At 37.2% G+C, this 15,841-nt stretch overlaps 1 protein-coding gene across 2 annotated transcripts in view; it reads right to left on the bottom strand.

Annotated features, from left to right (window-relative positions):
• The window catches only part of DNAH12 (dynein axonemal heavy chain 12), a 248,469-nt gene that overhangs the window by 212,512 nt on the left and 20,116 nt on the right, over positions 1-15,841 (bottom strand). Inside the window, exons 8-11 of one of the 2 annotated variants that reach the window (XM_063113847.1) lie at positions 7,743-7,931; positions 7,026-7,182; positions 6,256-6,347; positions 3,492-3,494 (exon numbers count right to left, since the gene is read on the bottom strand). In XM_063113847.1, coding sequence (XP_062969917.1) covers positions 3,492-3,494; positions 6,256-6,347; positions 7,026-7,182; positions 7,743-7,931 — 441 coding nt within the window. Of the gene's footprint in view, positions 1-3,491; positions 3,495-6,255; positions 6,348-7,025; positions 7,183-7,742; positions 7,932-15,841 lie in introns of those variants that run through there. The other variant, XM_063113846.1, reaches the window with a different exon arrangement.

Here is a 15,841-nt window from a genome sequence, read left to right on the forward strand (position 1 = left end):
GAAAATACAAGCCAGAAGTCTTGGCGGAATCCACATGGTGTTAGGTCTGCAGGCTAACTGAATGCCAGAGCTGGGAAGACTTGGGAGCCTCCACCGATTTCAAAAGATGTATGGAAAAGTCTGGGGGCCCAGAAAGAGATCTGTTGCAGGGGCAGAGTCACTGCAGACAACCTTCACTAGAGCAATGCCACGTGGAAATGTGGGGTGGAAGCTGCAGCAGAGAAATTCCATCAGTGCCATGTTTAGCGGAGCTGTGAGAGCAGGACCACCATGGAGACCCCAGATTTGTGGAGCTACCAGAATGGAACACCAGCATGGGAGAGCTGAAGTGTAGCCTGAGACCAGGAAAGCCAGAGGAGCGGAGCTGTCAGAGGACTTGGGGACCCAATCCCCACACCAGCACGCAGAGGACATTGAACATGGCATCAAGTTACAAGATTCACCAGCTTTGAGATTTAATGCCTGCCCTGCTGAGTTTCAGACTTGTTTGGGACCTGTTTCTCCTTTCTGTTGGCCTATTTCTCCCTTTTGGAACAGGAATATGTACCCTATGTTTGTCCCACCATTATATCTTGGAAGTAGTTAACTTGTATTGATTTCACAGATGGGACTTTGAACTTTGGACTTTTGAGTTGAAACGAGTTAAGACTTTGGGGGTGGAATAGATTTATTTGTATGTGAAAAGGACATGAGTTTTGGGGGACCAAGGGCGGAATGTAGTGGATTGAATTATGTCCTGCCAAAACTTGAAGCTTGAATTGTGTTCCCCAAGTTTTATGTATTAGAAACTTAGCCCCCACCATGACTTTTAAGAGGGTGGGAAATCCTATTATGGTACTTGAAAGGTGGAACCTAGAAGAGGTGATTGGACTGTAGGATCACGCAGTAGAGAATGGATTAAAAATGGTGGTCAGGCGTGTGGTTCTGAGGGCTTTAAAAGAAGAGGAGAGTCTGTCTTTCTCTCTCTCTTGCTCTCTCTGCTTCCACCATCTTGCAATGAGAGACCACTAGGTCTCTGTTGCCAACACCAAGACCCTCACCAGCTGTGTTCCCTAGACTTTGGACTTCCCAGCCTAAGAAACTGTTAGCAATAAATATCACTTTTCTTCATAAATCACCCAGTTCCAGGTATTCTGTTATAGCAACAAAAACGGACTAATACAATTCCAAATAACAATAATCATTACTACAAACACACAAGAAAGAACAAAATACACTGGTAGAACAAAAATACAAATAAGAAAGAAAAGAAACTAAATCTTACCACCACAAAAAACTATAATGACAAAGTAATAATGTCCTTGCTTTACTTCTATTTTAGTAATTTTGGTCTTCTATCTTTTTTTCTTGGTCAGTCTAGATAAAAGTTTGCAAATTTTGTTGATCTTTTTAAAGAGTCAACTTTTGGTTTTGTTGATATTCTCTATTTTTTTTAATTCTCTATTTCATATATTTCTGTAGTATCTTTGTTGTTTCCTCCTTATGTTTGCTTTTGTTTTAGGTTGCTCTTCTATTTCTATTTTCTTAAGGTAGAAGTTTACATTAATGATTTGAGATTTTTCTTATTTTTAATATAGGTGATTACAAGTATTAATTTTCCTCTAAGCACTGCCCTAAATCCTATAAATCTTGTTATGTGGCACTGTGATTTTCATATCAAAGCATTCTCTAATTTCCCTGTGATATTTCTTTTTACCTATTGTTTATTTAGGAGAATGTTGTTTAATTTCCACACATTTGAGAATTTCCCAAATTTCTTCTCTTATTGTGGTTAGATAACATATTTTCTATGACCTTAGTCTTTTAAAATGTATTAAGACTTGTTTTGTGGCCAAAAACAAAAACAAATTTTTAACTTAAAATTTAAAAAAATTTTTAAACTATATTTGCAGGTTGTGTGTATGTGTGTGTGTATGTGTGTGTATAATCCTAAGGAATCTTTAAAAATAGCTATTAGAGGGCTGACCAGTTTGCTCAGTTGGTTAGAGTGCCACCTTGTAACACAAAGGTCAAGGGTTCAGATCCCTGTACCGGCCAGGCACCAAAAAATAAAAATAAAAAATAAAATAAATAAAATAGCTATCAGAACCAATAAGTGAGTTTAGCAGTTCTAAAGATATAGGATCAATATACAAAAATTAACTGTATTCTATATAACAGCAATGAAAATGAAAATTGCTATTAAAAACAATACCATTTACAAGAAAATCATGAAAGCCTAAAATATTTTGAGATAAATTTAGCAAAATATTTGCAAGACCTGTAAAATAAAAACTGTAAAACATTATTGAGAGAAATTAAAGAAGGTCCAAACAAATTGAAATAATACATACTGTAGTCATGAATTGAAAGATTCAGTTTTAAGATGGTAATTATTCTCAAATTGTTTCAGAGATTCAATGCAATTCTAATCAAAATCCCAGCTGGCTTTTTTAGAAATTGACAGTCTTTAAAAGTGTATATGGAAATGCAAAGGACCTAGAAGAGTCGAAATAATTTTTTAAAAATAAACAAAGTTGGAGTACTTACATTACCTGATTTTAAAACTTATCATTAAACTACAGAAATTAAGACAGTGTGGTACTGGCAGAAAAATAGGCATATAAATCAATTGAAAAAAACAGATAATCTAGAAATAGACCCACAAATATAGAGTTGATTGATTTTCAACAAAGATGCCAAGATAAGTTAATGGGGAAAATATAGCATTTTCAATAAATGGTCCTGGAACTGCTAGATATTCACATGAAAAAAATTAAACTATGACCTAAATCCCACACCACATACAATAATTAATTTACAATGGGGTCATAGACCTAAATGTAAAAGTTACAACTATAAACCTTCTAGAAGAAAACATAGGAGCAAATCTTCATGATCACAGAGTAGGAAAAGACTTTTTAGATTGGACACAAAAAGCATGCAACTTAAAAGAAAAAATTGATAGACTGGAATTCATTAAAATTTAAAATGTCTGTTCCTTAAAAGACATTGTCATAAAAAATGAAAACTCAAGGCACAAACTGAGAGAAAACATTTGCAAAACATATTTCAGATAAAGGACTTTTACCCAGAATATAACAAGAACTCTGAAAACTTGATGATAACAATTATTATAATAATATAGCTCAATAAAATACATCCATTATAGCTTAGCAATAAAATATAAAAACCCAATTTAAAATGTGCAAGCTATCAGAAGAGACAATTTATTTTTCAAAAGATATACAGATGGAAAGTACACATTAAAAGATGTTCAACATCGCTAGTCATCAGGGAAATCCAAATTAAAATCAAAATTAGATATCAATATACACATAGGAGAAAGGCCAAAGTCAAGAAGACTGATAATCTCAAATGTTGGAAAGGATGTGGAAGAACTGGAACTCTCATATACTGCTGGTAAGATTGTAAATGTAATCTACTTTGAGAAAATTTAGCAGTTTCTTAAAAAGTTAAACATGTATTTCCCATACCATCCAGCAACCCAACTACTAGGAACAGAAATGAAAACATATGTACGCACAAAGACTTGCATACAAAAGAACATAATAATTTTATTCATAATAGCCAAAAACTGCAAACAACCCAAACATCCATCAAAAGGTGAATGAATAAACAAATTATATATTCATACAGTGAAATACTACTCAGCATTAAAAAAAGAACTACTGATACAGACAACATAGACAAATCTCAAAAACTTTATGCAAATAAAAAAACAGATGCAAGAGAGTATGTATGTATGATTGTATTTATATAAAACTTTAGAAAAGAAAAATCTAACCTATAGTAACAGAAAGCACATGAGCAGTTGCCCGAGGTCAGTGTTGGGATGAATTAACTAAGACGAGGTACAAGGACACTTGTGATGGTTACCCAGGTGTGTACATTTGTCAAAGCTCATCTGACTGTACAATTGAAATAAGTGTGAGGCAGGATAGAACAGGGACTTGCCCAGGGAAGTTGCTCATGGATATCAGGCTGCTCAAGCTGACACCAGCTAGCAACACCTTAACCACTCTACCGATCAGCTCACCCTGCTTCAGAGCCTTGTGATTTTCTGAGCAGGAAACAAAACCAAAAAGTACAAAAACCCCCTTTTTCTTTGATTCTCAGAAAAGAGTTTGCCCATAAAGGAACCAAATAGCCTTTCCTTTCCAATTTTCTTGAATATTCCTCCCCTTAGTTAAGATAAAGAAACACTCTCACCCCAGAACATATAAACCCTTCTCTAAGAATTCCCTAAGAGCACTCCCCACTCATGAGGAAATGCCTGCACACTCTTCTGCATGTACTTTCACTTTGCAATAAACTTTCAGTGTGAATGTGACTCTGCTGTGTGAGCTTAAAGTTATTGTGGGTTCTTGACAGGATTCTTCCATTTGGAAATCCAAGAACCTGCGTCTCTGACATCAGGTGCATTTTACTGTATGTAAACTAAACCTCAAGAAAGTTGATTTTTAAAAAGTTAATCATTCTTGAAATTACTCAAGGACAGAAAAAGGGGTGGATTAATAAATATGTGATTAAGCAAACATAGTAAACCTAGAATCTAGGAGTTATTCTTTGTAAAATTCCTTCAACTTCTCTGTATGTTTAAAATTTTCACAATTAAATATTAGAAAAAATAAATTATACATTAAAAATAAAATTTAAACAGTCAATAGAAAGGGAGAAGATGGAGAAACACAAATCTAATTGTAGAGGGTTAAAAATCTTGATTCCTATTTGATTATTAGATAGGGTTTTTAGGTAATGCATGTATGGGACAAAAGTCCTCAGATAGGAGGCAAGAGCCTACAGTTAGAGGGCAAGAACCCACTGAATCGATTCTAATCACTGTTTAGGTAAGGGATTGTATACACTGATTGTTAATATAATGGGTTCATTGGAAGACTTTGTAAGAAGGAAACTCACACAGGTCTAAAGCCTTTAATGTAAACAAGAGAACTGAAGCAAAACAGGGATTGTTCTGAGGGCAATAACCCTTAATACAACAAAACTTAAATGATGGGAAAATATGTGAGTTAAGATTTCCAAGGACATTCTCCTAGATTAGTCAGTACATGGGGGTTGTTCCACATTTTGCTTTAAGCTGTTTCTTTGAGTTTCTCAAGAAGTCAGGCACTTTAATGATTATCCTATTGTTTCTTTTCCATGTCACATAGCTTTTGATGGTATATTGTTTAAACTATTTTGAACCATGCATGCTTGGATGAAGATTGTTACATAGCCAATTTCTTTATGTTCTTACTATAATTGATCAACCATCTGTTTTTATCCTGTAATTTCCTTGTCTTTACAATAAAAACTGAAGCAAAAACCAACTCGGGGCTGTTCCCAGTTTCTCCTTCTAACAGAGGAGGTGCTGAGGTGCAGTCCCTTTGTGCTTCTCATCGCATTCATGTTGCTTTGAGTAATCTTTTTGTGTCTCTGTTACACAGCAATAAGTGTAATATCTAATTCTAACCAATAGAAAGAGGAGGTAGGAGTCTTTTCTCATTCAATGGCTTTTTCCCTGCTGCTGCCAGAATCTTTCTAAAACTCAGATTCAAGTATACTACTTCCATAGCTAAAAACCATCACAACAAAGTCCAAACTCTTGAGCAAAGATACCCCAAGATTTTCCTATGTGTCTCTAACTTACATTTCCAACTTTTTCATGTTCTAAATCTGCTATGTACTTTATTCCTATTACCTATTCTTCAGGTATTTTGGTTTATTTGATGTTCTCTGAATATATTTGAACACTTTTGGTCATTGTTCATGCTACATTCCTTTCCTTTTCCATTTATAATCATCTACTTCAAATTCTAGCTCACTTTTCACTTGCATGAAACCTTCACCAATTTCCCAAAGCAAAAAAGCAATCATTGCCTCTTCTGTGTTCCCAGAACACTTTGTCCACATCTCCACTTCAGTACTTATTGCAATATACTATAGTTGTTAGTTCTATGTCAGACTTCCAGGCCAAATATAAGCTTCTTGGGACAGTGTTTATGTATTATTTACTTTTGCACTGCCAACATCTTCCTAAATGTCTGAATGTGATGAGGAAATTTTTGTTGAATCAATGAATGAGTAAATGAATACCTAAAGAAATTATGAGGTGAACAAATGAGTTAATTAAAATGATGTTTTGAATAAGAAATTCTGCTTACTTTAATTGAAACATTCGTTTTCCAGAATAAAACGATCCTAATTTTAAAAAGAAATGCAAAAGGCATTAATAAAAACAGAATTACCACTTACCTCTGTGTATTCATCAAAAGTATGATCTTCTGCCTGGAAAGCTTCTATCATTTCAACTGCAGTCCCATCAAGGAGCCAATTATATTTTTCAACTGAAAATTAATAATCTAATTAAAATTCCAATAATAATCTTTTAAAAGGTAAGTGCTTTTTTATGATCATGAAATAAGGTAGCCTACTCAATTAAATATTATTAATAGAATATTAACATACTTGGATTACTACATTTTAAAGGTACAGGTAGAATAAAATAGAAGAGACTTAAAAAGCAAACCAAGTTAAGCACGGAAATTTTTAAATAAAAGTAATAGTGTATATGAGGCTCTTAAAATAACTTAGAGGTACAGATATGCCAGTTAATACAAAATTTTGGTTAACAGAATGTCACATAACAACTATCCATCACATACACTTGAGGAGACAATAGACAAATAAAATTGGGCTGCAGGCTCTTCAAAACTATCCTCAGAAATTATCTTGCTTTTACCTTCGATTTAGCTTCCTCCTTATTCCAACGTCTCTGCTTTCTATCTTTTGACTTCTCTATCTTTCACCCTGCTCCAGCTAACATTCACTCTTTACATGAGACAACAAAATTCAAAATTCTTGGGTATGATGCTTGACTTTGCCAAAAGCCATGCCTATGCTCATTTCTGGCTCTCCCTGCTCTTTCATAACAGTCCCAGAAAACCAAATATCTGACCAAATTCTAGTAAAAATGAAATGATGGGGGAAAAAGGTATACATAATGTTATACATGTCATACATACCATACATCTCATAATGTTTTCTTGCACCTTCTAAGTTCTGATGTACCGCCACCTTCAGTGTACTAAGAGCCCACTGTAACACGTGTTCAGGAAGTTCTGTGTCAAGATTTGCAGGTGTGGAAGTTCCTGATAGCCAAGAGGGTATTGTTTGGATATTCTAACACAAATAAAAATAATTTATGCAATTAATATCCAATTGTGCAATTGGTCTATATGTAGATCTTATGCTATCTTTGTAAACATTCTTTTTTAGATTTTAATGGTCCAAGAAAAAATAGTGATGCAATACAATGATTTTAAATTGTATAGTTTATAGTTTGATATAAAACTTAAGTTGGTTTAGTTTTCCATCATTCAATAAATGTTTCCTGAATAAATATAATGTCAAAGTGATTATACTAAAAAGCTTTAGAAGTATGAGTTTGATCTTGTTCTTAAGAAGCTTACAACTCAGTAGGGGAGGTGAAACATACACAGATATATCAATTCATAACTACAAGAAAAGTTCTAAAAAAGAAGAAAATGTCATCTCTGGCCAGGAGACTTTTTCAAAGAAAAAGCACTTTCTAATTTAAAATAACTTGGGGGAGAAAAATAAAACAAAGAGTTAAAACATATTACATATGTATACATTTCATAAAGATTTGACTCAAATAATTTAAAATTATGAAAAAGAGCCAAATAAAGAAACTCAGTGGGGAAAGGATGATGTAATACCTTCAGCGCTTCAGCTATTCGCTCTACCAAACCTAAAACAACATCTTCCAAATCTTGAAAGGTAGGATAAAATTCTATTTTATCATCATCAACTGTCAATTCCATCTTAAATATTGGCAGACTTTTTTGATTTTGTGGATCAAACAGTTTTACAAATCCTTCTACAGTTCTCCTTAAGAGATCCTTTAACTGCATAACAACATAAATTATAATTAGGAAGTACAAATTCAACCTTCAACTAAAATCAGTGAACTATTGTCTATAATTAAATCATTTAGTCCTAAAAATTATCTTTATTTGGCACTATATATATATATATTTTTTTAATTTAACTATTTTTTTGTTTGTTTTTGGCAACTGGCCAGTAAGGGGATCCAAACCCTTGACCTTGGTGTTAAAAGGTGGTGCTCTGATAGCACAATATATTCTTAATAAATGTAATCTAAAACAATAAACAGAACAATTTTGCGAACCTTAATGTTTTAATAGAATAACAACAATCGTAAAATGGCAACTCAGAACTTTCCACATTTTTTAGTAATATTGTCCCTAGTACAGAAGACATTCCAAAAAACCAAACATGGTGAAGACTGAAGGTAGGGTAGGCCTGACACCTGAAGCTAAGAGTAAAATGGGGTGAAATGTACATGGGGTAAGGTACAGTGGTGTGCTAGAGCTAGCTCCTATTGTCACAAGAGCCAATTGTTCAAAATTCAAGAATTTTGTGAGCCACTTGCTAAATCCTCAGGAGCTTGAAATCTGCCATGGTGGGAAAATTTACACCACGGAAATCAGCAAAAATTACAAATCAGGATGAGGTTTTTTTCTGGAGAACCAGATTTCCAGCACATCACTAGGTCAAAGTGAAGTCACTAAAACTTAGAAATAGGAGTTTCAAGATGGTGGTGGCTGCGGCGGCTGGCGCGGAGTAGCTGAGATGGAAAAGGCGGCCACTTGGCCTCAGGCAGCCGGGAAACCTGTGGACCTTCCTCTCGCCATCTCTTAAGGGAGGACTGCAGCTGCTGGCCGGTCGTGGGGGCTGAACGCCACTTTGCCCCCGGCAGGAGAGGCTGCCTCATTTACAGGCAATAGCTTTGAAGTGTGGAGCAGGAAAAGAACTGTTTCTTAGCTGCAAAAGCGAGTCTCGAAACAGGGAACACGGTGCCAGGGCTGCTGTGGATGCAGCCAGGATCCCGGAGGCCGGGGCCGCGCTGAAGGCGCCCAGCGGCCCTATTCAGGATTCGAGGTTTCAGGCCGGCATTAAAGAAGATTTCTGGGAGCGCCCAAGCCGCGCCGCGACTGAACAGCCCGAGGCGGCAGCGGCCGAGAACACGGAAGGCGACAAACCAGAGACAGAGAGCGAGCACCCGACCTGGCACAACCCTGTGAGTGACCCTTGGCCCAGTTCTGTTCGGGGGGCGGATGCCCACCCGGCTCCCGCCTGCACTACCAGGCCACTCACTGCCCCTGTGCTGCCTCCATTTTCCCAGGTGCGGGCAGCCCCGCCCAGCTTGGCCATCACTGAGCCCTCCCACTTGCTTGGCCCGGCGCGGGGTTTTCCAGAGCCTGCGGGCCGGCCTCCTTTCCCACTCCCTCCGCGGTTCTCTGGCGGGGCTGGTGGCGTGGGGCGTCCCCGGCCAGTGTTGGGAGGGCAAGGAAGTACGGGCGGGCCGACTGTCACTCCACCACACCCTGGACTCCGGCCCCGGTAAACTTCCTGTTACTGGGAGGCAGATACCATCTCTGCGGCCACCAGTTTGGAAAAAAGCCTAACGAATTTCTGGTTGGGAATAGTGTGGTAGGAGAGTTCCCAGGTCCGCTTGAACCTGCCGGAGAGCAGGCTGCAGGCGGGCGCTAGGCTTGGTTTATACCGGGGGGATACAAAGGTGAACAAGACCCAAGAAAGATCTACACAGTGCTACAAAGGCACCCAGAGAGACCAGTCGTCTGTGCCTCGCAGAAACCTGGTAGACTTCCTGGGCGAGGCGGTGCCGAGCAGGTTCTTGAAGGCCCAGCTGATAGACGAGGGGTGCAGAAGACACGCCCCAGCCCAGCTCAGTGCGCACAGAGGGGGGAGACGTGCAGCCAGGGAGGCGGAGACTCGACAGAAACCACACACCCTGTGGGGTCGCCACTGCACGATCTAACAGCCTGGGCCAGAGCACACGGAACAGGGAGAAGTCCTGCACAGGAAGTGAAAGCTCAACAGAGATCACACACTCTGTGGTACGTGATCCACCAGCCCAGCAGAGTCCAAGCTGACCAGAAAGGTGGCTCCCCGGAGAAGCCCAAGACCCGAGGCAACCACACACACAAGGCACTAGAGGCCAACAGAGCAGTCACGGAGGGAGCCATACGAAATTGGCAACCACAGCAACATCCTAGTTAGTCATTAGTCTCAAACCGGTGGACTGTGAAACCCCCGGCCACAATGAATAAACACCAAAAAATAGATACCAGAAATACAAAAAATCAAGAAAGTACACCACCAAAAGTTAATAAATTTCAAACTCTAGATCCTATAGAACAAGAAGCCACTGAAATAACTGACAAGGAATTTCGAGTGATAATTCTAAGGAAACTGAATGAGATACAAGAAAACTCAGCTAGATATCATGATGAAATGAGGAAAAGTATACAGGATCTGAAAGAGGAAATGTACAAGGAAATCAATGTCCTGAAAAAAAATGTAGCAGAACTTGCTGAACTGAAGAAGTTATTCAGCGAAATAAAGAACACAACGGAGAGTTTAACCAGCAGGCTTGTCGAAGTTGAAGAGAGAACCTCTGAACTTGAAGATGGGCTGTTTGAAATAACACAAGCAGACAAAAAGAAAGAAAAAAGAATCAAGGACATGGAAGAAAATCTGAGAGAGATATCAGACAACCTCAAGCGCTCAAATATCCGAGTCATGGGTATTCCAGAAGGGGAGGAAAATGGAGATTCCATTGAAAACATATTCAACAAAATAGTGGCAGAAAACTTCCCAGGTATAGGAAAAATCACAGATCTTCAGATCCAGGAAGCTCAACGATCTCCAAACGTATTCAACCCAAAAAGGCCTTCTCCAAGACATGTCATAGTCAAATTGGCAAAACTCAGAGACAAAGAGAGAATCTTAAAAGCTGCAAGAGAGAAGCGTCAAATCACCTATAAGGGAGCCCCAATCAGGTTAACATCAGACTTTTCATCACAAACCCTAAAAGCTAGAAAGGAATGGGATGATATTTTCAAAATACTAAAAGACAAAGATTGCCAGCCAAGAATACTCTACCCTGCAAGGCTATCCTTCCGAAATGAGGGGCAAATAGTATATTTCTCAGACATACAAAAACTGCGGGAGTTCACTACCACACGACCACCCTTACAAGAAATCCTCAAGGGAGTACTGGGTTTGGTTCCTAAAAAATAACTACCACTGCCATAAAAACCCAAGAAAAATCTAAACCCACTAGTATAATAAAAATGGCATTCATGAAGAGAAAACAAGCTAACAAAAACACTATCTAAAACCTAAGGAACCAGAAAACACAGAAACCAAACAGTAAATCAGAAAGCAAGGAACAAAAGACACCTAAGACAACCAAACAACCAACAAAATGCTAGGAATAAATCAACACATTTCAATAACAACTCAATGTAAAAGGCTTAAATTCCCCATTCAAAAGACACAGACTGGCTGACTGGATCAAAAAGGAGGACCCAACTATATGCTGCCTACAAGAGACCCACCTCACCCATAAAGATTCACACAGACTAAGACTGAAAGGATGGAAAAAGATTTACCATGCAAACAGAAAAGAAAAACGAGCTGGAGTAGCTATTCTTATATCTGACAAAATAGACTTTAAACTAAAAACCATAAAAAGAGACAATGAGGGACACTACTTAGTGATAAAAGGACTGATCCATCAAGAAGACATAACAATCATAAATATGTACGCACCCAATGTTGGAGCAGCCAGATTTATAAAACAAACTCTATTAGACCTAAAGAAGGAAATAGACACTAATACCATAATAGCAGGGGACCTGAACACCCCACTGTCAATATTAGACAGATCATCTAGGCAAAGAATCAGTAGAGAAACACAAGATCTAAACAAGACTCTAGACCAATTGGAATTGGCAGATATCTACAGAACATTCCACCCAACAACCTCAGAATATTCATTCTTCTCAGCAGCACATGGATCATCCTCCAGGATAGATCACATATTAGGTCACAAATCAAGTCTCAATAAATTCAAAAAAATTGGAATTATCCCATGTATCTTCTCAGACCACAATGGATTAAAACTAGAAATTAATAGCAAACGAAACTCTGGGAACTATACAAACACATGGAAATTAAACAGCATTCTACTTAATGACATATGGGTCCAAGAAGAAATCAAGCAGGAAATCAAAAAATTTATTGAAACTAATGAAAACAATGATACATCATACCAAAACCTGTGGGATACTGCAAAAGCAGTATTGAGGGGAAAATTTATTGCATTAAACGCTCAATTCAGAAGAATGGAAAGATGGCAAGTGAACAACCTAACACTTCACCTTAAAGAACTAGAAAAACAAGAACAATCCAAACCTAAAGTTAACAGAGGGAAAGAAATCATTAAGATCAGAGCAGAACTGAATGAAATTGAAAACCAAAAAACAATTCAAAAGATCAACGAATCAAAAAGTTGGTTTTTTGAAAAGATAAATAAAATTGACAAACCATTAGCATGGCTAACAAAAAAAAGAAGAGAGAAGACTCAAATAACAAAAATTAGAAATGAAAAAGGTGATATTACAACTGATTCATCTGAAATACAAGGAATCATTCGAGACTACTATAAACAACTATACACCAACAAATTTGAAAATCTGGAGGAAATGGATAAATTTCTGGACACACACAAGCTCCCAAAACTGAACCGTGAAGACGTAGAAAATTTGAACAGACCAATAACAATAAAGGAGATTGAAGCTGTTATCAGAAGGCTCCCAACAAAGAAAAGCCCAGGACCAGATGGATTCACAGCAGAATTTTACCAAACATTCAAAGAGGAATTGACACCGATTCTTTACAAATTATTCCAAAAGATTGAAACAGACGCAAATCTCCCAAACTCATTCTATGAAGCAAACATCATCCTGATACCAAAACCAGGTAAAGATATAACCAAAAAAGAAAACTACAGGCCGATATCCTTGATGAATATAGATGCAAAAATCCTCACTAAAATACTAGCAAACAGAATACAGCAACACATACGTAAAATTATTCATCACGATCAAGTGGGATTCATCCCAGGGATGCAAGGTTGGTTCAACATACGCAAATCAATAAATGTGATACACCATATTAACAAACTCAAACACAAGGACCATATGATCATCTCTATAGATGCTGAAAAAGCATTTGATAAAGTTCAGCACTCATTCATGACAAAGACCCTCTATAAATTAGGTATAGAGGGAAAGTATCTCAACATAATTAAAGCCATATATGACAAACCCACTGCCAATATCATCCTGAATGGGGAAAAGCTGAAAGCTTTTCCTTTAAGAACAGGAACTAGACAAGGATGCCCACTCTCACCACTCCTATTCAACATAGTGTTGGAAGTACTAGCCAGAGCAATCAGAGAAGAGAAGGAAATAAAGGGCATCCAGATTGGAAAAGATGAAGTCAAACTGTCCCTGTTTGCAGATGACATGATCCTATATATCGAACAGCCTAAAACCTCTACAAAAAAACTGTTGGAATTGATAAATGATTTCAGCACAGTAGCAGGATACAAAATCAACACACAAAAATCAGTAGCATTTCTTTTCTCCAATAGTGAACATGCAGAAGGAGAAATCAAGAAAGCCTGCCCATTTACAATAGCCACCAAAAAAATAAAATACTTAGGAATTGAGTTAACCAAGGAGGTGAAAAATCTCTATAATGAGAACTACAAACCACTGCTGAGAGAAATTAGAGAGGATACAAGAAGATGCAAAGATATTCCATGCTCTTGGATTGGAAGAATCAACATAGTGAAAATGTCCATACTACCCAAAGTGATATACAAATTCAATGCAATCCCCATCAAAATTCCAGTGACATTTTTCTCAGAAATGGAAAAAACTATTCAGACATTTATATGGAACAATAAAAGACCACGAATAGCCAAAGCAATGCTCAGCAAAAAAAATAAAGCTGGAGGCATAACACTACCTGACTTTAAGCTATACTACAAAGCTATAATAACCAAAACAGTATGGTACTAGCATAAAAACAGACACACTGACCAATGGAATAGAATAGAGAATCCAGAAATCAACCCACACACTTACTGCCATCTGATCTTTGACAAAGGCACCAAGCCTATTCAGTGGGGAAGGGACTGCCTCTTCAGCAAATGGTGCTGGGATAACTGGATATCCATATGCAGGAGAATGAAACTAGATCCATACCTCTCGCCGTATACTAAAATCAACTCAAAATGGATTAAGGATTTAAATATACACCCTGAAACAATAAAACTTCTTAAAGAAAACATAGGAGAAACACTTCAGAAAATAGGATTGGGCACGGACTTCATGAATACGACCCCAAAAGCACGGGCAACCAAAGGAAAAATAAACAAATGGGATTATATCAAACTAAAAAGCTTCTGCACAGCAAAAGAAACAATTAAAAGAGTTAAAAGACAACCAACAGAGTGGGAGAAAATATTTGCAAAATATATATCTGACAAAGGATTAATATCCAGAATATATAAGGAACTCAAACAACTGTACAAGAAGAAAACAAGCAACCCGATTAAAAAATGGGCAAAAGAGCTAAGTAGGCATTTCTCTAAGGAAGATATACAAATGGCCAACAGACTTATGAAAAAATGCTCAACATCACTCAGCATCCGGGAAATGCAAATCAAAACCACATTGAGATACCATCTAACCCCAGTTAGGATGGCTAAAATCCAAAAGACTATGAACGATAAATGCTGGCGAGGCTGCAGAGAAAAAGGAACTCTCATACATTGTTGGTGGGACTGCAAAATGGTGCAGCCTCTATGGAAAATGGTATGGAGGTTCCTCAAACAATTGCAGATAGATCTACCATACGACCCAGCTATCCCACTGTTGGGAATATACCCAGAGGAATGGAAATCATCAAGTCGAAGGTATACCTGTTCCCCAATGTTCATCGCAGCACTCTTTACAATAGCCAAGAGTTGGAACCAGCCCAAATGCCCATCATCAGATGAGTGGATACGGAAAATGTGGTACATCTACACAATGGAATACTACTCAGCTATAAAAACGAATGAAATACTGCCATTTGCAACAACATGGATGGACCTTGAGAGAATTATATTAAGTGAAACGAGTCAGGCACAGAAAGAGAAATACCACATGTTCTCACTTATTGGTGGGAGCTAAAAATTAATATATAAATTCACACACACACACACACACACACACACACACACACACACACACACACACACACAAACCGGGGGGGAGGGGAAGAAGATATAACAACCACAATTATTTGAAGTTGATACGACAAGCAAACAGAAAGTACATTGTTGGGGGGGAGGGAGAAGGCAGGGAGGTTTTGGTGATGGGGAGCAATAATCAGCTACAATGTATATCGACAAAATAAAATTTAAAAAAAAAAAATTAAAAAATAAAAAATAAAAATAAAAATAAAACTTAGAAATATGTTCAATGAGTTTCTAAAGTATGAATATTGCATTCTTTCTTTCTTTTTTACTTTTGAAATATGTATTTAAATAACTTTTTATATTGACATATATGAATACTACATTCTTATATAGAAACAAATGTTGAAAATTTAGCCCAGAAGACAAACATGGACCTAAATGATTTTCAAAACATTCCTCATCTCTTTACTTCTTATCTAATAATCATAGTCCTCTTAAGAGGGTAAAGGCAGAAGGGAAACGATGTATATTAGTTACAGCGGTACATGCTAAATATTAAGTATATTATTCTCTTAAAGATGCAAGGCAAAATTCACAGAAACTTTGGAGATCTTTACCAAAAGGGCAAAAAGGAAAGTATTTATTCAAAACTATTTTTCTAGAATT

The sequence above is a fragment of the Cynocephalus volans genome, chromosome 11 (assembly GCF_027409185.1).
Source record: "Cynocephalus volans isolate mCynVol1 chromosome 11, mCynVol1.pri, whole genome shotgun sequence".
NCBI classification, from domain to species: Eukaryota; Metazoa; Chordata; class Mammalia; order Dermoptera; family Cynocephalidae; genus Cynocephalus; species Cynocephalus volans.